The 25,535-nt window shown below is 47.1% G+C and overlaps 2 protein-coding genes and 1 non-coding gene across 3 annotated transcripts in view; all 3 read left to right on the forward strand.

The window, feature by feature from the left end:
• The first annotated feature begins 1,386 nt into the window (after positions 1-1,386).
• On the forward strand, positions 1,387-8,498 carry LOC135810469 (uncharacterized). Its single transcript, XM_065323959.1, has 3 exons — positions 1,387-1,894; positions 7,999-8,413; positions 8,458-8,498. Exons 1-3 carry the CDS (start codon positions 1,697-1,699, stop codon positions 8,496-8,498), a joined length of 654 nt encoding a protein of 217 aa, XP_065180031.1. The 5' UTR covers positions 1,387-1,696.
• Positions 8,421-25,535, forward strand: part of LOC135809429 (dynein axonemal heavy chain 6-like) — a 70,117-nt gene continuing 53,002 nt past the window's right edge. The window contains exons 1-25 of the mRNA XM_065322780.1: positions 8,421-8,606; positions 9,116-9,331; positions 9,762-9,816; positions 10,063-10,197; positions 10,390-10,528; positions 11,544-11,745; positions 12,009-12,162; positions 14,498-14,584; positions 15,602-15,879; positions 16,357-16,465; positions 16,977-17,100; positions 17,457-17,608; positions 17,987-18,139; positions 18,683-18,784; positions 19,274-19,423; positions 20,119-20,247; positions 20,536-20,649; positions 21,052-21,195; positions 21,765-21,980; positions 22,317-22,430; positions 22,695-22,793; positions 23,134-23,314; positions 23,727-23,823; positions 24,391-24,495; positions 25,010-25,050. Of these exons, the coding sequence (XP_065178852.1) occupies positions 8,503-8,606; positions 9,116-9,331; positions 9,762-9,816; positions 10,063-10,197; positions 10,390-10,528; positions 11,544-11,745; positions 12,009-12,162; positions 14,498-14,584; positions 15,602-15,879; positions 16,357-16,465; positions 16,977-17,100; positions 17,457-17,608; positions 17,987-18,139; positions 18,683-18,784; positions 19,274-19,423; positions 20,119-20,247; positions 20,536-20,649; positions 21,052-21,195; positions 21,765-21,980; positions 22,317-22,430; positions 22,695-22,793; positions 23,134-23,314; positions 23,727-23,823; positions 24,391-24,495; positions 25,010-25,050 (3,400 nt within the window). The 5' untranslated portion in view covers positions 8,421-8,502. The remainder of the gene's footprint in view (positions 8,607-9,115; positions 9,332-9,761; positions 9,817-10,062; positions 10,198-10,389; positions 10,529-11,543; positions 11,746-12,008; positions 12,163-14,497; positions 14,585-15,601; positions 15,880-16,356; positions 16,466-16,976; positions 17,101-17,456; positions 17,609-17,986; positions 18,140-18,682; positions 18,785-19,273; positions 19,424-20,118; positions 20,248-20,535; positions 20,650-21,051; positions 21,196-21,764; positions 21,981-22,316; positions 22,431-22,694; positions 22,794-23,133; positions 23,315-23,726; positions 23,824-24,390; positions 24,496-25,009; positions 25,051-25,535) is intronic.
• Trnas-uga (transfer RNA serine (anticodon UGA)) lies at positions 14,930-15,011 on the forward strand. Its single transcript has one exon. It is a non-coding gene; the product is annotated as a tRNA-Ser (tRNA).

The following is a 25,535-nucleotide window of genomic DNA, read 5'->3' on the forward strand; positions in this document are numbered from 1 at the left end:
CTCTTCATAGACTCGATCCTGGCATAGGTACATGTAGATGAGCATACTATACCGGCCATGCCAATCGGATCTGGTTTACCGGTTCAAGATGTTAGTGGCGCTCATATCCAGATATCAGTGCACACTTGCTATCTGCTCGTGGATCTACATGTAGATCTATGAGTGGTGCTGACACTTGGCGGTCCGGGACCATGTATAGTAGAGTCGGCCAGGGAGTCGGCCAAGCTAGGCTCTGGGACCGTCCTTGGTGTAGACAGTAGTGCAGGCAGCGTAGACGTGTGGTTGCCTGTGACTTAGTGTGAGTATGACTGTATGAGTATGCAATGCCGTGGCAATGCCTCACATGGGGCACGGTGAGGGTGTGGAAAACTCGCATTGGGTTGAGGAAAACACTAACGGATACTTATAGCATGTAACAAGGTGGAGGACACCGACGGACGTCCGTGGATGGTTGTAGAAAGGCCTTAGCCTGCTTAGGTCACTGTTTCCGAACACTGACCGGTGTCCTCCACCTGTCCTAACGGACCTAAGAGCATGCAGTGTTGCCAACCGCCCGTATTTGTCCGTATTTTTACGGAAAAAAGAAGTTTTGTCCGCAGTACGGATTTCAATCGGATATCACGCAAACGATCATGTATATGATCAATTGCTAAACCTTCGTAACTCCATCCTTTGTTGTGCCAATTCAACAATCGAAGGATCTACGTGGCAGCCAAAACTCCAAGCTGTCCAATGCAACACTCACGGAAGCGTTATGATATCGGATTCCAGAAATATAGACCAAAGTTATGACCTGGTGAAGTTGAAAATTGTACTGAATTCGTAGGCTTCGCAAGTGAACTCTGTGGCTGGAAAAGTAATAGTTGTACAGTATCGTTTTTTCTTCCAAATTACACTAAATCAGTCAAATTGTTGACCTGAAAAACGAGTACGGAAAACTCTGAAAAATTCTGCAAAATGGCACTGGGCAGTATGGGGGTAGAGGGCACTTGGTAACACTGTAAGAGTAAGAGGCTAAGGCTAAGTCCTTGTTACATGCTGTCAACCAACAACAGCAACAACAAAACTCAAAAGTAACGTCGTTGCATGATGTAGCTAGTACTAGTGAGTAGTGTCGTGAGAATAGGCGGCCTTCTTGGCCTAGCTCCGGCTCCGTGACAACAGGTGAACACTCTGGTTGCCTTCACGACAGAACAGCAGCAGTCTAGGACGCGACATGAAACGACCTATAATATCACTGAATATGGGCCATAGCCATTAGTGTGACCCATGGCATAAGCCATACCGGTACTGCCATAGCAGCCATAACTAAGGCATAAGCCGAACTTCGAATGTCGTAAGTCATAGCTGACATGAGAGACACCACTGCTCACGACTAGACTGACGGGAGTGACGAAGCAAGGCAGGACCCGCTAGTGCTGGCAGTGGCACTACAATTATTTGTACTTCGACTTTGTAGGCTTTCAAAATCTTTTGATCCATGCGATCAGTGGCAATGTGTGCTACTAGTGGAGTAGTGGCGCTTCGCTATGGTGTGTTTGAATCCTCGTGAAACTTTGCTCCCTATTTTTGGTTGAATGTCATCCACGAGTAGATAAAGAAAGGATTCGTATGGACAGCGGCTACAGAATCGATGCCCTGATGTGAGTCAACGCACGGAGGGTAACTGGTTGGGTCAGCGGCAAGATAGACAGAGATGCCTCGCCTGGACGAGAAGCAGGTGAAGCCGCGTCAAGGAGAGCTGCTGGGAACACTGCCACAGCATATACCATGCCTTCTCGCAGAGTACAGCACATTCGAGCCTCCGCCCAGGGTGAAGAAGAGGCTGCACCGCCACGGGGCAGATGAGCCCAGCTCCAGGACGAAGCTACCCAAGCTCAACGACGATAAACAGGTTGGTAACACTCTCTCGTACAATGCCATTGTAATGATTATGTGCGAATGTTGCGACTTGGGTTCATGTACTTGGTACCCAGTAAGACGTGTGCGAGCCTGCTAAGTACCATGTCATACTATCAAGTATCATTCATAGTAACAAAAACAATGAATACATGGTGTATTGTACATAGTCATTGACTGACACGTGCAAACGCGTTACATCTCTGTGGTAGTTATACCGGTACATTAAAATTATTTACATGATGCCATACATTACAAACAAGACTAGGGCAGTTACAGTTGCAGTATGTTTAGCTAAATAAGTAAATAAGTTGTAACCTTTTTACTGCTTGTAGGAAGTAGGTTTTAGTACATCATGGGACTAACAATGAAGTCAGTCAATCAGCTCTCAGCTCACACGAGTCGCAATGCTGCGGCAACAGTCAGCGTAGTGCAAACAGCAGGGACTAGCATTCCACTGTGGAGAGCAAATGAAACGTTTCGCAATGTGCCCCCCCCCCCCCCCGACAGGTTCTACCGTAATAGTTACACCGACTAAGCTCAATCACTGGTGACTATTAGTCTATTGCTGCTCATTGAAATCTGATCATGTCACAGACTGTCAGATTTGTGCCCTGCACTACTCCACAGCCCAATGTACCATCAACTACATGTATACCCTGTTGCATCATGTGCAGCTGCTTACAATTGTAGTGCAATGGTATAAGTCTCGTGCCAACGAAGTACGTAGTCACTGTCGACTACTTACTGCATGGCAGTGTGCTAGTGTGAATGGTACCGGAATGACACGAGGGGATGACCTTACAGCCTTACAAGCCCGGATGATAATGGTGCTCCGATCAGGAACCTGAATTGCCCGCTTTGCAGGTTCTCCTTTCATGCCGGTGGTGGAGTCTCCACTACATGTACATATACACAATGATGCAGACAGCCAGACTGTTTCGGCCAATGAGGCCTCATCAGTGCAACTCCGAGCTTGAAATAGGATTGAACCGTCAGCCATGGCTACGAGAACCACAGACATTAGGACAGCTCGGTGTACTAGCGCTGAGGGTACTCAAGCTACCAGGCGCAGCGGGCAAAGCATAAAGCTAACCAGCGCAAGTGCGTCCTATTGAGAGTACATGTAGATACAGAAGACCCAATCACTCCTGGTGTGAACCGTGGCATGCAGTATCTATGTACAGTGTCTGCTCCAGCGCCGGGTGAGCCGGGTAATCCACCTGGTTGGGCGGCGCTTGGACCCGGTTGAAAATTGAATACCGGGTCACCTGTGACCCGGTTGGTACTGTCGAACTTTGAAAGGACTTACTACATGGCTTGTATGTGTCAGATACTTCTTCTTCTTTCGTAATTTTCTAAATGCGGCTTATCCATTCTCCTTTATATCATTGGGCCTAGTTCCTGTTTATTGTCCGAATTTTAAAATAAACCAACCAACCAGCCAAAGCATGTGACTCGGCTGGTGAGACAGTGCCAGGTATGTACATGTGTACCCGGCTCCGACCCGGTTGAAATGGTTGCGCCAGGTACACGTGTACCCGGCTGTCCTACAATCCTAGAGCAGACACTGATGTACATGTATGTGAATCAAAGCCTTAGTATCTATCGACAATCGTCTTTGTTCTCCAATAGCCTTGGACTCTGTGAGTCCTGACTCATCTATCTGGAGGATGCCACTGTACTGTAACAGGTCGTGATCATACATGTACATGTACTTCGAAGTAGTAGTTGTAGAGTGCATGGGTGGGGCCTTTAATATACTTATTACTACGGTTTTAGGGGAGTGGCTTCCTTCGTTGCTCCAGTGCATGGCTGCGGAGTCAAGCCATTTCTTGCCTTAGCCCCCCCCCCCCCCCCCCCCCCGCCATCGGCCCATGTGCAATATAAACTAGAAGGCAGACCATCAGTGAATGTGGCGCCGGTTAGGCTAAGGCTATTGAGTATTGAATCTCCGCTTGGTGCACCTGGCTCAAGCGAAGCCAAGGCCTTACACTATAATGCTGGCGTGTACTAGTTTGTAGTGCTTCCCAGACCCAGATCCCATCACTACTGACTGTGTATGCATGTCACAATTGGCAAGTGCGAAAAATTCGAACATCAAGTTCTTAAAATGGTCACAGCAAATACGGTTGTGTTGTCCAGCTTCTATAAAAAATAGAAGAAAATAAAGAGACGCAAATAATGAACCATGGCCATGGATATGGTCACGTCGTAGTAAGTGAAGTAAAAGACTTCTTCAAAGCAAAGAATGAACAGGAGAATGAATCGTCCATGCCGGAAAGTGGAAGTGGGCAGACTGATTCGTCATTCCAGTGGTGGAGTGCCGTGAACTGGACGTCGACATAGGACATGTAGTATCTCTAGCTCTATCAGTATCACTGAACAGTCATCACACAACCTCCTGGTATTACTAGCTACTTGTAGTTCACATGTACATGCTAAGTGCTTCTCCCAGCAAACACTTACTTTGAAGTAGGACTACTAGACAACCCTGCTTGCAGACCGGTACAGCTTGACCTATTGCATTCATGCTCATTACATTGATTCCTGTGTAGTCTGTTCCCCCTCACTGACCCTTTTGATCACTTGCGAGATGCCTTCCCGATTGTATGCATCCAACAGGTTACAGCTTTCTTCCCCGAATCCATGTTATTGATCAGCCCTAGCTCACACACATTCAAATGCCTTTTCCTTAGATCTTCCAACAGTTGTCTTCCTAGTAATCTTTATGCCCCATTACCCGGCCTGCCATTCACATTAGTTTCCTCCATACTTTTAGATTGCATTCCTGTTGCATAAACCTTGCTCGCCACTTAGGTCCATTCATCCTCCCACACTGTTTCGAGTCCCGTTGTCCTCCTGCTTTCTTTTGCCCTCACTCCCAGCTGCTCTCTCTCCCTGGCCTATATAACCCGCTGATTCTTCTCAGTTCTTTGTGGAATTGATTTCGAGAGTAAAGAGTTGTGAAGCCTCAGAGCTTGCAAGTTCCTCCGGCTAGTGCTGTCAGCCTGTTACACTTTCTGTATAAGTCCAAAGTGCTTCAGACACGAACAGGTTGGCAGACACTACATTGGTGTCAGAAGTGGGATAGTGTAGTTCACAGACACTACATTGGTGTCAGAAGTGATTCGTACCTTACGTGCTTTGTTATATTCTCTGTATTCCGTAGTCCCCGTCCTTTCCTTTGTTTCCTGACCTCTCATCCATTACGTAGTTCTCGAGTATCATTAGTATGGCTCAGCAACAACAACAACCCGCTCAGGCTGCCCCGGCTGCTCCTGCCCCCGCTGCTCCTCGTTTCTGAACCCATGACGACCTGAGAACGATGCAGAATCCCGGTTCGTCAGTCCATCCATACAGCAGATCGACGCTGTCACGTACGCATTTCGGCAAAATGGATCACCATCATCCTTCAGCGAGTTCCCATGCCCTCCGGTATGTCCCTGGACTACAGCCACCGGTATATGTACGACCCAAGCGACGTCGGCCCTTTCGTCTTCGCCCATATTGCCGATACTGCAAGCAGATTGGCCATGCCATAGCTTATTGCTATCGTCGTCGCGATACACGGCACATCTTCCCTTCAACCCAGGTATGTCACCATTCCTGCTGTATCCCTACTCAATCATCAACCCGGTCAAATGCAACTGTTACTAGTACACATGCTACCCCTATCGTGCAAGCAACGCCGCGCATTATGCAAACTCCCCCATCCAGCAGTAGTTTTCATTCTGTTCTTATGCTCCTCGCTGCCCTATCCCTATCACTAACTCGTTCTGCTGCCAAAGTTGTTCCCCTGCTAACATCTCTCACATTTAGTTTGTTTGCTACACTACACGCTATACACAAGGCCCTCCACGTTCCTTCAGCCACTCCATCCCACAGACAATCCCACTCCCAGTCCCCGTCACACCATTCGATCAACAGCCTAGGACTCACAACCCTCCATATACCTTCCTGTCCATCCAGATACATGCAGTACACAGTTCTAGATCGCCCAACATTCCGTCCCACTGACACTCCCCTACAACCGCTTTCTCCCCGGTCTGACCACAAAGTGTCCTAGCCTTTTCGTTACCCATCCCGATCATGTCCACCCCGTTCCGACCAAGCAATCAGTTTCAGACCCCAAATACAGTATATCCCGCAAGCACGCACTCCAATAACCAGTACAAGTAACAATGATTAAACCGCCACATGGTGAGCGAGTCCTTTCCGGTTGAACCGTCCCAGAGAGACGAGAGTCAAGAAGTATTACCGTCCACAATAAGAGTGACGCGATGGAACACGTCCCTTGTACCGTCCAATACATGTATTGAGACGCGAACACATACATGTACATTTTCCAGCTTCACAGAGAGGCAAATCCTTCACACATTTTAATTTACCTTTGTCTGTCTTTTCACGTACACCCGTTCCGTAGACACGAGGACGTGTCTCAACGGAGGAGGGGCGAGTGTAGTATCTCTAGCTCTATCAGTATCACTGAACAGTCATCACACAACCTCCTGGTATTACTAGCTACTTGTAGTTCACATGTACATGCTAAGTGCTTCTCCCAGCAAACACTTACTTTGAAGTAGGACTACTAGACAACCCTGCTTGCAGACCGGTACAGCTTGACCTATTGCATTCATGCTCATTACATTGATTCCTGTGTAGTCTGTTCCCCCTCACTGACCCTTTTGATCACTTGCGAGATGCCTTCCCGATTGTATGCATCCAACAGGTTACAGCTTTCTTCCCCGAATCCATGTTATTGATCAGCCCTAGCTCACACACATTCAAATGCCTTTTCCTTAGATCTTCCAACAGTTGTCTTCCTAGTAATCTTTATGCCCCATTACCCGGCCTGCCATTCACATTAGTTTCCTCCATACTTTTAGATTGCATTCCTGTTGCATAAACCTTGCTCGCCACTTAGGTCCATTCATCCTCCCACACTGTTTCGAGTCCCGTTGTCCTCCTGCTTTCTTTTGCCCTCACTCCCAGCTGCTCTCTCTCCCTGGCCTATATAACCCGCTGATTCTTCTCAGTTCTTTGTGGAATTGATTTCGAGAGTAAAGAGTTGTGAAGCCTCAGAGCTTGCAAGTTCCTCCGGCTAGTGCTGTCAGCCTGTTACACTTTCTGTATAAGTCCAAAGTGCTTCAGACACGAACAGGTTGGCAGACACTACAGGACACAGACATGATAGCTAGCGGCGCTACATTACTACTACTGTGCTAGTAAATACTGTACAGCTGTACTAGCCGCTGCATGCTGCGCTGGCGCGATGCGCATTGCACGCACGCTACTCGCACGAGGTGAACCATACGTTGCCATGGCGAAGCTAACAACGCTTCGTACGGCTTGGACTTGGAGTTGGAGTCATGACCGGGACTTTCATCAGTTTCAAAAGCACTCGCCTCTTGTTCAAAATGCAACCGGATTCGACCAATCGAAAGGGTGAATCCAGTGGATCTGTGGCAAAGGCAGAAAAAGAAATAAAACTCTGAAAGTAAAAGCTGTAGCAAAAGGCCCGCAGCTGCATCCATGCAGCAGCCTCTTCCTCGAATTCCTTTCCGTCAATGTTATTTTGATGACTTTTAGTAGTAGTCGTGGGCTTCTACGAATCCCCTCTACCTTCTTGCTATCTGTTCGGAGAGGCATGCTTCGTGCACGGTGCTGTGAGAAATATTCGCTTGCAAGGTACTGGTACCTAGTTTACTTGCGTTGAAATTGTTTCTAGGGAAAGAAAGAGTTTCGTTGGACAGTTCAATCACGAGGTTTCTTAAAAAAAACTCCCTGGTCCGACTATTCTCAACTGTTTTTGCATATTTTCGTGTGGGCATATTTTGTTTTGTTTTTGATGTACATGACAGTATACACATGCCTTGTAGATCTAATTTGGTGAAAGTATCTACATCCACACATCATTGACGATCTGCACTGTACGTGCATTCCTACTGCCGTACCGTAATGGTACATTGTACAGTACCAGAGCACAGTGTCACTTCCAATGTATTCAAGTGAAACATTAGTGTGCAATCCTGCAGTGACCGGCTCACTATGTAGAAGAGTACTATCCCTGCTTTTCTTCGTCCTTTTTGTGCTTAGAAATCTTCCACCAGGAAAGCAGCCAGAAATGGCTCACCTTCCCCTTCCCCTTCGCATCAGCCTGCTGGTATATCCACAGGTCCACAGGACATGCAAGACTTATGGAAGCCCACGCCACCGGACAAGTGGACGCTGCCCAGCAAGGCACAACATGAGCTGTTTGCACCGGAGAGCTCACGTGTCACTCACCTGCCACCGCTGGTGCACGTGGAGAAGAAGCCGAAAGCACAGGGTGCGGCGCGGACGACACCCGTCAAGAGGAGCAGAGTAGTTCCTTCGTCATCGTTCGGGCAAACCGGAGACAGCCCAGGACAAGTGAGATCCACAGTAATTAGACCCCAGGCTGCAGTGTCAACTGAAGCAGCCAGCTCTACAGCTGTTACTGCATCAGCGGTGGTAGATAATGTTGGTGACTGTACAGATAACAGCCCTGACGCAAGGCGAGCTGCATATCCTCAGCCGCCAAGACGGCCCAAGGACAAGCCAAAGTCCGATTTTGACGTTATGAAAATGGTCAAGAAAATCCAGACGGACCCAGACTTTGAGTTCAGTTACGTTATTCCAGCTGTTGACAAAACTGCGCTGGATTATTCACCGTATAACTTGAAGTAAGGAACAGTGTATTTGAGTTATGGTCTTATCTCTGGTTCTTGGAGCAATGATTCTGAAGATATTCTTGCTTCTTTTCCAGTTGTACATGTACATGCATGTCAAACCTTTCAGATCTGGATATCAGAAAGAGAAATGAAAAGATAATTAGTGCAGATCATGAGGGATAAGACAGAAGGGAACAGACAAGGGAACAAATGGGTAATTGCATTTACGAAAGTGACAGAGTCCAGGGCGTACCAAGACATGTGTGCTTGACCACCTCACTGGCAGCACTCGCTTGTAACTAATTTACTTCATCTCGTACAGTTTGCATGACAAGTCCATCTGTCATGCATGAGACCCACTTCACATGCCCCACATACAGAGTTTGGAACTGGGAGAACGCCTGCAGAACATAATAAATATAATATGCAGAGTGCTGGTTTTGGACCAGTTTTACCTGGCTATGATGAAATGATAACTTTTGATTGACATCACTGCTGTTTCACCTGCTTATTTTCTGCAGGGAAGTGGATTTCTCTGGAGTAAAGTCTCTCAAGGAATACATGACTTTCACTGCGCAGGGTGTGATGAAGTACGGAAAGGACCCGCCTGAGTTTGAGCCGCTGGAGCAGTGGCGACGCGAGTACGACATCTACGCGGCGATGATGCAGAAGGGCACGTTCCGACAGTACAGGCTGCGCAAGTGCTTCCACGCCTGGCACAGGCACACGAGACGGATGTGAGTAGCCCGCTGTGCAACTGCTGCCAGGCTCAGAGTATGCATAGTGGCGTACGGTGCAGGGTGCTAGAAGCATAGCGTGCTGTAGCTTATCAAGTCTTGAATGATGCTTTATGTAGCTTCGTTGTAAAATGTCCCCGATGATGGTAATGACCGAAATATTGAAACATTTACCTGAAGAATGCTTTTCATGTTTGAAATGCAGCTGTTGAGTGTTTGGTCAGTGTTGATTGCAACTGTAGCTCATTCTGTATATTCTCTGTGGGATGTGCAGAGATTTTTTCAATTTGTTTGTGTTTGAAGGGTGTTGAACCCGAAGGTGTGATGTAAGAATCTGTTTTACATAATTCTATCCTAGCTGGAGCTGGCTCTTGTCTTAGATCTAGATGTCGGTGCGTGATGTCTGTGCATTTGTCGATTGGCTGTGTAGGCGCTTCGAGAAGTTGAAGGAAGAAATGAGCCCACGGCTGTTCGGGAATGATGAGGTAACTGTGTGCATTGAAATGTGGGATCTAAATTCATATCTAGGTATGCATTTTGAGGTGGTTTTACTCAGGGTTAAGTGAATTTTTGCATGGATGTGCCACTTGACCTGTTGATTACACTGAGCTCAAAATCTCCTCTCCATTTCTCATATTTGGCGCTAGTCGCATTTTGCATCTTTTAACTCTTCGTCTGCACTGTTACTTTGCTCTGTGTGTGTTTTGCTGGTGATTACGGTATTGGGGTAGCTTCTCGGACACACTCTTCTCAGGCTGCGTGGATACTGCTTTGATATCAGCCAGTTGCAGCTGATCAAGCTCAAACCAGACCACACGTACAACCTGGAGGAATTCCTAGAAGAGCAAATCAAGCAGCTGAAGAAGGTAATGCTTTTGTGATACATGCTGTGCCTGGTTTCCTGCTTTGTTGACCCGTTTTTCTGGTGATCCCGTTAACTTGTTGTCATTCCCAGTAACAAGTCTAAGAGATACAATAATAATAATACTGTAAGCTTTTCTGCAGTTCCAGGGTGTGCTAGGAACAAACCACTTTGTTGTTGTGATCGTTGCACGCAGGTGGAGGGTCGCCTGTCAGAGTTCATGCAGTACGTGCGCATTGCGGTGCGTGCCGCGTGCCAGGAGACACTGTGGAGGGACGGTTTCATGGCCGACACTTACATGGTGGAAGTCAATGGGCAGTTTGCCCTTCTAAACTGTGAGTTCACGAAGCCCGCACACTACTCTTGGGGTTCACAATGTACAGTGTATACATTAGGGGTGAAACGGTTCGGGTAAGGAACCGGTTTTGGAACCGCCAGCTGAAAAGAATCGGGTACCCGCTTCGTCAAATTTCGAACCGAAACTCGAAAAATCTCGTTCTTGTACAAATACATTGTACACGTCGTCTACTCAAGATTTTAAATGTCTTACCTTACGATCCCGACTCTTCCAAAGAGTTCTCTGGTCATTATCTTCTTCGCACTTGGACTCTCCGATGTCTCATTCTTGCTCGTAAAAATGGTTTTTTCTAAAAAATAATTGTCGCGAATGCATTTTGTCGGTCTGGAGAAAAGAGTGCATGGAACCGATACCCGAACCGTGGGAAACAATGCTGGCATTCGGGTACCCGAACATGAAAAACATGGAACCGTTTCACCCCTAGTATACATGTTCTACCGTATTATCTCTAATATAAGCACAGTCTCCAATAATAGCACGTCTCCAATAATAGAACACCTTGGGGCGGCATTCAAAAAATAAAGTGCTCAGTCTCCATTATAAGCACACTGTGTAAATTCATTATCTGTACCGGCGAAAAAACCCCTGAAATATGTGTGTCATACATGAATTTGGCATGGCAACATGCCTCTGAAATGAGGTTGAAATAATAATGGAACAGTCTCCAATAAAGGAACGTCTCCAATAATAGCACGGGGCGGAGGTACATTGAAAAAATAAAGGACCGTGCTTATATTAGAGATAATACGGTAGTTTCTGGGTATGTACTGAAGAGCAATTACCACCAACCTACTCTACTCCGCTGCAAAGCACTTTTAAAGGTTGAAAGCCACGGTACTTTAATGGTTAGTTTCACGACTTACTCGAGAGCCAGGTCGACGACTCACTAGACTGACCTTTCCACAGCTGTATATGTATATACACCATTACTACCATCAAGAATCAAGGCATCTGGTGCTATGCGTGTGTGTGTTCTATTGTGGTTTGCTCAGCCGAGGATGCAACGGAGGTCTTGGCACGGAAAGAAGGCGGCAGAAACCCTGCTGCCGGCATGACCGATGGAAGCACGGCACCTGTCCAGATTGAGCGTCCCAAAATCCAGCGTGGCGAGCCTGATGTGCCTGAAGGCGTTGACCCGATCAATGGTTCCCTTTTTCAGGAGAAGAAAAAGTATCTGTGTGCCCGATTGACAAGGTGAGCCGAAGTGATTTTCTTGACATACGTATCACTGGCCCTGCTGTTGCACTGTGATCAGAACTTCTTGTTTTCTTTGTCCATGCCTTGTTATTGGTATGTCCAGTGGTTCCAGATGGATGCTAGAAAATTTTTTTTAACCGGTGTGTTTGGTGCTTGTGTATGTGTGTGTGCGTACACAAGCGCGCGTGCGTGTGTGTGTCTGTGTGTCTGCATGTGTGTGTGCCTGTGTGTGTCTGTATGCTTGCATCCATGCACACTAGGTTCATTCAACTGTGCGACACTCACATTCTCACTACGATGCACAAGTTGGTGTACATAGCGATCGAGGACCTTTTCACGACGCTAAACAGTTTGCTGTTGGAGCCAGGCACCACCTTACCTGAGCCCGCACCTGGTGTTAGCTTTGGTGGAGATGTGAGTTATTGTTGAGCATATGTCTACTGATATGGTCCGTTCTAAAAGGATGCTTTTTCGTGCAGCACTGTTACAGTACAGTGCATTATGCTACCCAGCATTGCTGAAGGGTTTTTAAGGAGCAAAAGCTGCATAAGAACCACGGATCACCTTTAGTGCCCACTGCGTGCATGTCCGGTGTAGCTGCTGATGCTGGAGCCCATAGAGCTTGGGCACCTGCTTGGCCAAAGAGAGGCGCTTGGGTGGGGACTCATGCACTGCAATTCCAGCCAGGTGCCGGATAAGATTGGGACTGAAAGTCAGAATGCCGACTATGTCCTGGACGTTGCAGTTGACTGGGGTGTTCAGCACGCCATACCTCAAAGTAGCGAATATAATTTATTCCCGTAGCTATGCAGAAGACGTTACTTCAGTAACGTCTGGCGCTAGCCAGGGTCCACACAGCTTTAATTTGGTGTTTGTTTGTGTGTTTGTTTGTGTCACGCCTGGCGCTATCCGTATCTGACGGCAAAAAAGCATAGGATGTTATAAATTTTTCAATTCTCCTTTTTTTTTCAGGCATATCCTGGGATTCGAACCCGCACTATCGCCCTACATGCATTCCCCCATACACTTCGCATGCATACCCATTCTTCCAAGTTGCTTTACGTTATTATCTTGCGTTTGAAAGCCCTATTTGAATATTGCGGGCAGCTGTATGTGGCCAGCTGTGTTTGATGGTACGGTACGGTAGACGGTGTCGTATTACCCTCGATCGTACCTGTCCCGTCCCTATCCCCTACCGTACCGTGCCATCAAAGACGACTGGCCACAATGCATATTCAAATAGGGCTTTCAAATGCAAGATCACAATGTGAAACAACTTGGAAGAATTAGTATGTATGCGAAGTGTATCGGGGGATGCATGCAGGGCGCGATAGTGCGGGTTCGAATCCCAGGTTATGTCTTTAAAAAAAAGGAATTTTTTAAAGAATTTATAACATCCCTATGCTTTTTTTTTGTCTAGGTCATCAAGGCAAAAAAGCATAGCGTAGGGCCCTGAGCTTCCAAGCTCTCTCGTTGCAGCAACATCAATTACATCGTTACGAATCCTTTCCAAGACTTCCTGGTTCTTCGTAGCGTGCATTGTATTTCAATCAGCTGGTCGAATGTGTCGACACCGCCCATACCGCGACACACCGTGGCTGAGCAATGTCAACTTGTAGAAAGTGACCCTCTGCATCTTTTGGTTTTCCTCAAAGCCATGATGGTATCGTTTCCTCTGTGGATGGAGGAGAGAACTGAAACCCAACTTTTATCCTTCCCTTGCAGATACAACCCATCCTCATTACGAATATAGTAGATCCCTTCGCGATCGGCCTCCGTTCGAACTGCTTCGAGTCGGCTTTCATTTCCGCAGGAATTCAACGTAGATTCTGTCGTATTGTGCCGACACCGCTCACGTTCAGGGAACCTTCAGAGATGTCAGTAATGTTTCAGAAGTGTGAGAACCATCGCACTACACTACATGGTGTTAGTACTAGTAGTAGGCTAGATCTTGAACTGAACGTATGATCACATCATGCGCAAATCCACCCCCTACATTGCCCTGGCCTTCCAAGTCACATAGGATGGCACTTGCTCTGTTGCAGAGGGCAAACGCCTTGAACACCCATTTAGTCGGCTTCACTGGTATGTACTGAATAGAAGACGCTCGTCTCCGCCCTCGCAACGGATCATCCGTTAGTCTACTGCGATGTTCTGTGAATAGTCTACAGCACTATGTGCGAAAATGCTCAATCAGATGACACACTTTTCGATACTGCGGGTTTTCTGTGGTACGGTCCACGGCCTTCAAGAAGGACGTCAGAGCCATGAATCGTTTGTGAGATGGCATCATGAGCCTGGCATAGCTACCAGTGATACTAGTGGAAAGTGCCTAGGGGTATAGGAGAGAAGCAATAGGGTCTGCCGTGGCAACTGCAGCACAGCAGATAGACGAAGATAAAGGCACCGTTCCTACAACAACGTGTAGAACAATGCTAGGCTGTGCCTTGAGCCCCACCGTTCTTCGGCGGCCGATCTTACTGGAGTGCAAGAAGCTTGTAAATTTCTCAACTGGTTGTTGCCGTGCAGCTCATCTTTGTATTTGTAGGAGGGATGTTCGTCGATGTCAGCATCAGCATAGGCAATAGTAAAATTGGCGACGTTTGCCACGATTTCAGGCGCAAACAATCAACTTTCAGGAAAATCATGCCATATGGAACGATGCCCCGCAAAGGGTTAACTAACAATAACTACCTGTACAACAGTAGATTGTGAGAGTTGTGTGTTTTTGTGTCTCACCGGTATCCAGGGAGTGGAAGGAAAAGCTCCAGCCTTGCGTAGCCTCCTGTCCACAAGTTCTGCCGGTGGGCTCTCGAGGTCCTCATCACAACTTTCGGTAAGTGGCGGACGAGTGTGCGTGTGTGTGGGTGTGCGTAGGTGCGCCGTGCGCCGTGTGTGTGTGTTTGTGTCATACGTGTCGTAATCATTCCGAGCGCTTGTAGGAGACTGTGACGTTACTAGTGTGATCATGTGTGCGTACTGCACTACACCAATACACAGCTTGGAATACAAAGTAATTTCAAAAATATAACATAATATACTGACCGACCAACCCTGCTATAAAGAGAAGTGGATGATCTGAAACAGGCAATTCAATTTGAGTGGCCCCGCCGAAAAGTCTGAAGTTACTAGTTTATGGATTGTTGTCAAGTTCTTCATTGGACATGGACTGCATGTGATTGCTGTGATGGCCGAGTGGTTAAGGCGTTGGACTTGAAATCCAATGGGGTCTCCCCGCGCAGGTTCGAACCCTGCTCGCAGCGTTGATCTTCCTTTTCTTTTTTTTCTTCATTTTTAGCGGAATGTTATGATTACCAAAGAATACTCCAATGTCTGTTTTCGAAGAGTACACAACAAATTTAAAATAGCTATTAAAAAATAGGGTGTGAAAAGGGTGCTATATAATATAGCTATTGTCATATTTTGACGAAAATGAGTTTTGCTGCCTGGTTCGACAAAATCGGCTCAGTCAGTGCTCTAGGAAAAGGGGTTAAAATTAGGATATGGTGAAAAGGAGAAGGACAACATGTTACGGGTTATGACTAACTGTCCACCAACGTAACCAGATCTTATACAGTCAGCGAGTGCGACAAAATGGCACAAAACTGACAAGGAGTACTGAGACATTCGGCGACCTTGTACTCCTTGTCAGTTTTGTGCCATTTTGTCGCACTCGCTGACTGTATAAGATCTGGTTATGTTGGTGGACAGTTAGTCATAACTCGTAACATTTTGTCCTTCTCCTTTTCACCATAATTTAATTGGCTCACCATCCGAGTTGAATATTAAGTTAGTTAACTTATTATCTTTCTGTGACACACTTGGTGTTTTGCCTTGATTGTTGATTCTACAGGGAAGCAAAACGAATCTGGCTTCACCTTCGCGAAGTCGCTTGGGACCACCCGGCTCTGGTCGGAGTAGTCGTAACCAGGCCAAAGAGGAAGAGAAGGAGGAGGACAAGAAGACCCCTGTGTTTGTGACTGAGGTTCACTTGAGCGGGAACAACCTCGTATTGATTCCTAACTGCGAGCAGTTTGTACACTCGCTGTCTCAGGTCATCGCTCAGATGCGGTCCACGGTCAAGTGTGCAGATCCCTTGGTATCCAACCAGCATTTCCAGGCATTCACACAGTAAGGAGTTCGATTCTTCTGGATTGCAACATGCTTGTCGATTAGTACAGCGAGTTACAACATTCACCCTGGTAGCCGCTTGAGCCTTTCTGAGTAGATTTAGTCGCCTCTGGGAAATAGTGTAGTGTTTTGGGGACAACAGTAGGATGGAATACCCCCCCCCCCCCTCCCTCTACCCTCCCTCTGCTTACTCTGCTGATTTCATCCTCGAATTGTTCACTAGCAGTCTCCTGTACTGAGAGAGAACACAAATGCTGGACATGCTTGGGTTTCGTTTTCGTTGACATACCCATCGTCCACAGTAAGCATTGATCTCTTCCCTATTGTTACATCATCAGTGATCTGGTGATGTGCTCAAGAGGCTGACAGGGATAGGTGTGACTGGTTGCATTTTACTCTCTCTCTCTCTTGCTCTCCCTCTTGCGCTCCCTCTCCTCCTCTCCTCCTCATGATATGTGTATGCATGTTTCCTTGCAGACCTCTTATCGATAATTACCAGGAGATTGACGAGCCACCTGCTGCACCGGACTTGCAGCGCATGTTCACTGACGATGCAGGCATGAGTACCTTGGAAGAGTCGGTGTCAGTAAGTCTATGAAGGGATTGATGGTTCTATTGCTCGTCCTTGAGCGCTTTTTATCGGCCCACGTGCAGGAATTAGTTGCGCTTGGCGTTTCCGGAAGTATTTATGTCAGACTGAATTTCAATTTAGAAATCAATGACTCAATCTCCGGACAGCTAGCTGTTTCGACCTTGGTAGGTCTCCTCAGCAGAGCTCAGAGTTACTGGCCAAACCGATCGCAAAGAAGTCTAAAGAACGACAAAGCATCGAATCAGAAACCAGTGACATACTATATTCACTTGTTGGCATTCCAGAGTATAATGTACAATTCAACTTTATTATTATAATAGTAGAATTTGACGTTCTCCCAATCCTTTCAAGCATTAATAGTATATGTTGGATATTTACTGTGCATGCAAGAGGTGTGCATGCCATGCGCTAATAGGCAATGGTTTAGCCGTTGCTACTTTGCACTGTAAGTAGAATACATGATGTTGGAACATTTACCATACGTTGTCCTGTGTTGCACTGCCAGAGCTGCTTCCGAAGTGCCTTCAAAACCCTAGCTCGGTACAAGCAGAAGTTCACCCCGTTCCTCGAGTTCTATCACTTCAATCGGGGACGTGATCTTGAAGGCGAACTGAAGGAGGATGGACAAGGCAAGTGTTTGGGTTTTTGCCATGAACGTATCTATTGCTATGAATCTGCACACAGTGTCACCAGTACGTTGTCACAGAGTTGATTGATATCACAGGGGTCCAGTTTGCACAACTGTTCGCTGTCACTCTGGTATGCATGTAACATTACAGATGTGAAGTTGGGTTTGTAGCTGATATCCTGAAACCCATGCAGGAGTTTTAACCCCATGGATTTTATAAAGCAGTTCCTAACCTTGGCAGTGTATCAGGTTTTTCAGGCCTTATTTCACAGAAAGGCCACCCCGAATTCAAAATTCGGCACTTCTTGCCGGTGAGTTTATAATTCCTCTTCCTCTTTGGTATCTTTTCTATTACAGAAATCGATTTCTTCCGTGAATGCCTGAAGAGCTATGATCTGCAACATAGGCAAGCGCTTGCCCTGGAGGAGCGAGTTCCAGTCGGCATGATGTGCGTAGACAGCTCACACATGCGCGGTGCGATCGTCCCGTCGCCGAAGAAATGCCTCGACGTGAGTAGAGTAGAGCGTAGGACCGGCTTGGTAACATGTTGAGCAGCTTGAGTATCTGCAAGATGTAGTATTAGTATGCTGTGTACACCGTAGGTTAGCTACCGTATTTCCCCGATTGTAAGTCGCACCCCCATTTCCAGGTCCATGTCATATCGTTTCAGTATATTCACTTCAGTAGTAAATCATGCTCGATTGTAAGTCGCACCCCTTTGTTGGGAATGAAGTTTAGTGTAAACAATGTGCGACTTATATTCGGGGAAATACGGTACTCAGTGATCACCAGGGTAATCACACTCACTGCGTTACTGTCTTCCTTCTTCATTTGTTTCTACTTCTGTCTGTTGCTATCCACAATCCCCACACGTGCTCCACTGACAGACTATCCACTATGTGATGCCGCTGTTGGCACGGTCGCGTCTGAACGCCGTGGCCGACTTTACAGCCCGTGCCGCTACCTGGATGGAAATGAAGCCGTCCAGCACGACCGAGCTTGTTGATTTCCTCACTTACCTGGAGAAGGTGGAGGGAGATGTGAGTGACTAGTCCTGGTTTGAATTAGTGGTGTTCCAAACTTGAGAGCTGACTGATCAAAAATCTGGGTTTGGGATCTGCTTCTCCACACATTTTGCCATGGCATACCTGTCCTGATTTTGTAAAACCTGGCTGAATTTCTATTTCCCTGTTCTTGGACTTTTCTGGCCTCAAATGTGGCAAAGAGTAATTGCACGGGTCACACAATGCAGGATGCACTGTTGTTTTTTACGATATCTACAACTATGTGCGTGAGACACCAAAAAGTTAGGGTGCCAGTTTCCAATGAATGGACTGTAGTGTTGCTGGAGTAACGATGTGGCCACGGCAGCATGCGATATAGAAATATTGTCTATTCACATTCATTGTCTATAGGCTTGAGAGATGTGTTTTGTTGCAATCGTTCATGACAGGAGTGAATTGCAGTTCTGTGATAGCATGGTTTGCAGAGCAGTATGAAACTGAGTGAGAGCCACCCAAGCACAGGTGTTACGCGGAGACAGAATGTCAACTAGTATTATGCCTTGCATTATCCTTCTCCAGATCGAGTCACAAGAGACCGAGGCACGATTCATCACGGCGCTGTACGACATGATTGAAGAGTTCAGCGTACCGGCAGACCCTGAGGATGTTGCTGCGTACCAGGTGAGAGAGAGAAAGAGAAAGAGAGAAAGAGAGAGAGAGAGAGAGAGAGAGAGAGAGAGAGAGAAAGAGAGAGAGAGAGAGAGAGAGAGAGAGAGAGAGACAGACAGAGAGACAGACAGAGACAGACAGAGAGACAGACAGAGAGACAGACAGACAGACAGACAGACAGACAGACAGACAGAGAGATTAATAACATGCCATTGCCGTATTGAAAGGATCACCGCAGTGATGGGAGTATGATGTCGTTGTGTTAGGTGTATCAGATGTTTGTATGCGTGGTTCTTAGTCCTGTACATGTACATGTAGTACTGATCACCACCAGCATGTGCAGGTTATATTGGTAACTGTTTTTATAGTGTGTTGTGCAGTAGTGAGGATAGAGGCGTGTTGCTAGTGAATGAGCTGCACATCATCTTGGTACTGTTTGTGAAATTGCATTTCCTGGTGCGTGTTGTGCGTGTATGCGCGCCGCGTGTGTGTGATCTTCAGACGATGAGGCCCAATCTGCTGTCGGTGCATTCGGATATTGACAAAGCAATCGCAGAGCGTGCCGCCACGACAAGCAAGCTGAGCAACAGTCTGGATGCGGACATTGCTGAGCTTGGCAAGGAGGTGGTGGAAGTCAAGAACCAAGTCCAGGTAATTACTCTTCACGTTGTAGTATCCGGGTTCTTTAGCAATTAGGATACTATTGTATTAGTGATTGACAAGCAAGATGAAAGAGAAACATTTTGTTAAGGTAGGAACAGCAGACTCCAATCGTAAGAGGTACTGCGCAGGTTGCGTACATGTGGCGGTACACACAACTTGTGTACACATAACGTAAGGGTTACACATGCTCAAGAGTTAATGCATACTGCATTGCATGATACGATACCCGTTGCCTGTCAAACATAATTCACAGTTTGCACGAGACTCCGACTTGAGTTTTCCGCATCCGCAGCAACGCCACCACCCTCTTGGATCAAAGCGCCTATCAACTTACTGCTAAAGCCATTGTTTCCACACTTACGTTTCATACACCTTTTCTGGCCTCTTTCATTGTGAGCATACTTCAAGCACATGTACAATGTATGTGGAATAGTAAGCGGAGTGGTTGACATGGAGAACCTCCGTTCTAGTTGGCGTGTACATGTACTGGTGTTTTCTTTTTCTGTTCTCTTGTAATACAGTATGGACGTGGACATTGTTATATGCGCGGTGTGTCTGACGTTACGTGCACGTTGTTATCTGATTTTTGTTCCTGTGACTCTCATGGGATGTCCGTGCCGCATCTGTCACTCTTGTTGCTGTTGCAAACATGTGTTTCTGCCTTGGTTGTGTTCTACTTACAGAACCCAATGATCTTGGACATCACCGAGGACCAGCAGAAGGTCCAGAACTTCATCAACGAGCTGAACCAGAGAACTGAGGCACTCAATCAGAAGGCACAGTCCTTCAAGTCTCACCAGAAGAAGTTCCGAGTAAGTTATTGCAAGTGCCTGGGGCAGCATTGGGAATTCTGGTGGTTCAAAGGCCAGGAAAAAGGTTTACTGGCGTGAAATGGTGTTGGCACGTGTCAAGTAGCGATTTGCGTTCCTGTTTGTTGCGGAGAGACTGTAAACAGGTATGTTTGTCATGAGTATGGTCGGCGTAACTAACTGAAGCAGCCCAGAAATGTCAAGGTGTGTATGCAGTGTGGAGTAGTTCCTTTGCAACCTCATGCCTTGTGTGGCTAACTTACTGGTGCGTGTCGGCATGTTTGTCTGCAGCTGGAAGTGACACGCTATGAGGAGCTGGAAGACCTTGTTGCAGAGGTGAAGCTCAAGCAGACCATGTGGAATGGCCTGGATGACTGGGCCAAGATGACCAAGGACTGGTTTCAGGTGAGCGCGCGCACTCAACTCTTAGTTATCATTGTCTATAGTCTTAGAGCAGTGTGAAACAGATTTGGGCCACAGCCAGCTAAAACATTTCTTAGCGTGAAAATTTTCAAATTTTTTTATTCCAGAAATTTGTCACTTTGCTGGCCAGTTGCTTGAACTAGACCGCCAAAAAAGCGTGAGAGCGAAGTTCGACAAGATGATGTCGCCACCGGTTGATGAATGAAGCACAGCGTGAACGCGCTTGACGAAAACAATTTTCCATTCCGTCGTGTCTCAAGATAGTTACGAAACCCAAAGACATGTTTTAACTGACCTCAGCCCAATGTTGTTGTGTCTACACACACTCACATGGTGAATCACTTATACACGAGACTGTGTTCGGTGTACTGTTGCTGCTTGCAGTGCGACTTCAAGGATCTTGTTCCCGATCAGGTGTCCAACACCACGACACGCTATGCCAAGATGGTCTTCCAGCTCGAGAAAGGCTTGCCACCAAACACAGTTGTGCCCAAGCTGAAACAGGCCGTTGAAGATATGAAGGACAAGGTAAGATAGGTGATTGGTGACTGTAGATATGAAGGACAAGGTAAGATAGGTGATTGGTGACTGTACTGCTGAGTGCTGATAGTATTACTGTTCCCTGTGTGCGTGTGTATATGTATGTGTGTGCCCGTGTGTGTGTGCCCGTGTGTGTGTGCCCGTGTGTGTGTGCCCATGTGTGTGTGTGTGTGTGTGCCCGTGCGTGTGTGGTGTGCGTGCGCGTGCGTGTGTGTGTGTGTGTGTGCGTGTGTGTGTGTGTACGTGTGTGTGTGTGCGTGCGTGTGCTGCTGGGTATGCGGGTGTGCATATGTGCGTGTGTGTGTGTGTGTGTGTGCAGCCTTGCAAGCTGTTGAATGGTGTAATCCAGCACAAGTTGCTATGTCTCTCATAGCTGTTCGCTATCATCGCTTCCGCGATGGGCATGTCTGAGGTCTGAGGTGTGTGCGTGCGTGCGTGCATGCGTGCATGCACGCAGATGGCCGATCACATGTGCAAGGAGAAGCAGCTGAATTCGGAAAGCAAACTGATGCTGTCTCACCTGTGCTGTTTGGACTACGAATTGTGTTACTGCTTAGGTATCTGTCATTGGTGATCTCCGCAATCCGTCTCTGAAAGGCCGGCATTGGGATGAAATTGAAAGCATTCTTGGTCAGAAGATAGTTGGAAAGGACGTGGCTCCACTCACTCTCAATCGCCTTGAAGATCTCAACGCCTTTGAACAGACGGAGAGGATACAGGAAGTGGCTGCCAAGGCGTCCAGTGAAGCTTCATTGGAGGCCATCCTCAAGAAGGCAAGTTAGCTTGCCTTCCACTGTGAATTTGCGGCGGGTTTTGGTACCCGGTGTATTTTCCATGCTGGAATTTTGTGACCATTGGCTTGGCTGATATGAATGCGTTACATGTAACCTATGGTTATTAATATGGTAGTAAATACACACCTGCCCACACACGCTCTCTAGGCTGCAAAGTTCTGGCATGTAACCTACAGGGCTTATGACATTTGGTTCATACGGTGTTGACAGGGCAAGACTTATTGTAAGTTCCGATGTTAGCGTCGTTTGCTCATCTGTTCTTTCCTTGCTATGCATGATGTTTGAGAATTCCTTTCCGCCTTTGTCTTGTCATAGGTTGAAGAGTCCTGGAAGGAGATGGACTTTCCCGTGCTGCCATACCGCGATGAGAAGGAGGTTTACATCCTGGGTGGAATTGACGACATTCAAGTGCTGCTGGATGACAGCATTGTAAGGCTAGCTTGGTATTTGTCTTGTGCTCAATGTTTCGTTCTTCCTCCTTGTAGTTGGCTATGCCTTGGGTGAATTTTGAGTACAACAGTGCTGTGTGAATTCAACCACTTGGTGTAGATGTTGCCAAGGAAGATGTTTTGCCTGATTTCACATCGCTCAATCCTGGATCTCTTTAGAGCCACACTTCCTCTGGCTGCCATCATCCTACGAATATGTTGATATGTACATCGATGTGTGTATAATTGTGGTCCTGGCGTACAGGTGAATATCTCCACCATCGCCGGGTCACGGCACGTGGGTCCTATCCGTGGTCGTGTTGAGGAGTGGCAGCGACAGCTGAACCTGATGGCGGATACGCTGGTAAGCACTGGACAGTACTCGCAGTCTAACCAACTGTTGCGCGGAATGGCCAGTGTATTTGCTTGCATGCTTTTCATCTGAACTGTCAAGTTGAATCCAGTCGTGTATGGAGCACTATGCTCTGTGCTCTGTGCACTATGGACAGTGCTCTGGGCTCTATTCACACTGTCGGCATGCTGCATGCTGCACGCGCATGTACTCTTGTCTCATGGGCTGAACTGTAGTGCTGAAGTGGCGTCTTCGCGCTTGCCTCCCTCTTTACAAGCACCATCTCAGCAATACGATGCGACTCTGTTCTTTGCACACATCTGTTTTGTTTCGTACCCTGTTCCAATCGCAGGAGGAATGGATGACTTGTCAGCGTAACTGGCTCTACTTAGAGAGCATCTTCTCTGCGCCGGACATTCAACGTCAGCTTCCGTCGGAGGCGTCCATGTTCCAACAGGTGGACAAGACTTGGAAAGAAGTGATGAGGAAAACGCAGCGCATTCCCCACGCCGTGCGGGCAGCCACCGCTCCTGGTCAGTAACCCGAAGCGGGCACGTGCCGTGTGCGTGTGTGTGCGTGCGTGTGCATGCGGGGTGTGGTGTGGTGATAGTCATTGAGCTGTACATACATGTAACTGTTATGTGCTGCGTGTACGTACATGTATGTGCTGCATGGTGTTGTAGTCTACCGTCACTATCCCAGTTGTTCTGTACTTACAACAGCAAGTTTCTACTCGTGTGGAGGCAGTGCTGAATGCACGCCAGTAGAAACATAATATTTCCTGGCCCGGGTTATACTACTCACCCCTCGGGTGCATCACTTACTTTAGAACTATGTGCGTGTACAGAGTAGTGCATTTAGCAGAATTGCTCTAGCCTGTGGGGTGTGTGCTTTACATCATCACCTTATGAATCCCTCTTCGCCTGCTTCTCTTTCTCTGTCCAGGTTTGCATGAGGGCCTGAAGGAAAGTAATGAGCTTCTGGACAAAATCCAGAAGTGTCTGGAGGATTACCTGGAGTCGAAGCGTCTGCTATTCCCCAGGTACTGGCAGCATTGTGATGTGCGCGCGCGCGCGCGCGCGTGCGTGCGCGCGTGTTTGTGTGTGTGTTTGTGTGTGTGTTTGCCACTGTTTGGATCTGGCCTTCACACCTTGGATCTGAAGATGTTGTGCAGGAATATGTGTTCAGTGTACTCGCGATAAGTCGCTCACTTTTGATTCACGGACTCTCGATAAGCTACATACATTTGTATTCAGGACATCATGTACATGTCTATATGTACAGCATTCATAAATCGCACTCTCGCGATAAGTCCTGCAAGTTTGTCCCCAGTACTTTATAGTACGCAACTTCTCGAATGCAGTCAGTCCATGTATCAGCCTTAGAGCATCACATTGTCAGTTTACAACACACAGTCACCCAAGACATATGGTCATTATTTAATGCACAGAAAGCGGAACACGAGTGATCTATGAGACTTACCAAGAGCATCACTGTCAGCCTACTAGTGGATCCTCACTTGTCTTTTTGTATGAATTCAGATATATGGTGTATGATATATGGTGTATGATATAATTATGATGTATGATTACGTGTTGTTGCTTTCTAGGTTCTATTTCTTGTCTAACGATGAGCTGCTGGAGATTCTGTCGCAGACTCGCAACCCACTGGCCGTCCAGCCTCATCTCAGGAAGTGTTTTGACGCTATTCAGGCGTAAGTCTTGCAGCAGACATGTACATGTAGCAGCTGTTTAGAAATTGGCAGGTGACGTCAAGAGTACATGAAAACCAGAGTGTGCAGGCCTTTTCTGCTATGGGTGTCTGTCACGGCGAAATTCCGTGATTACATCATATTTGGCCCAGATCTGAGGCGGGAAATGGCGTAGTGCGTACAACTGAGCTGCAGTTGTGCAGAAAGAGACCTGCTTGAATCCTGCTTGTACGCACTACATCACTAAAATGATGTAATCACAGAATTTCGCCGTGACAGCAACCCATCCGAGCTGCACACTCTGGTTTTCATGTACTCTTGGTGACGTTTTACAGGCTTGGGTGCTCATTTTGCTTGAACTACTGGTGGATGGAACACTAAAATGAAGCTGTTTTTGTAAAGCATTTGTACACAGTGGACTGTTGGCAAGCAGATGATGCAGGATCTCTCATGAAGCTACTTTTCGTAATATATTCCCTCTCACCGTGTTTGTTTATCTATTCATCTCTTCCAACAGGTTGGAGTTTGGCACGCAGATCAACGATGAAACTGGCGAGAGTAAGTGTGGTCTGTGTGTGTGTGTGTGTGCGCGTGTGTGCGTGCGTGCGCGCGCGTGCGTATGCGTGTGTGTACGTCACGTGCATGTGTATGCGTGCGTGCGTATGTGCATGTGTGAGAACCCTGATCAAGAATCGCTTCACATTACTCGGTTGTGTTGTGATTTCTTTCGGTGGGGTACAGCAAACACCTGCAGCTGTTCACGCTTGTTTCTTCTACCGTTTTCAGCGGTGGCACGTGGAGCAAGTTTTGTAACCTGCAGTAACATATGTCTTACCTCACATGAATGCCTTGGATTCGTCATAATACTGTTATACATGTGTATGAAAAGCTGGGATACGAAGCAGAACAGGCTAGAATGCATTAGAACTCGCTGTTCCTTTGCAGGCTTTGTCTAGATATGTACGGTGTGACGTGCATTTTACCTTCCAGCAAGATCGAATTTTGTACAGTGTGATATCATTCACAGTCGTTTGGGGTGTGCT

The sequence above is a fragment of the Sycon ciliatum genome, chromosome 2 (assembly GCF_964019385.1).
Source record: "Sycon ciliatum chromosome 2, ocSycCili1.1, whole genome shotgun sequence".
NCBI lineage: Eukaryota > Metazoa > Porifera > Calcarea > Leucosolenida > Sycettidae > Sycon > Sycon ciliatum.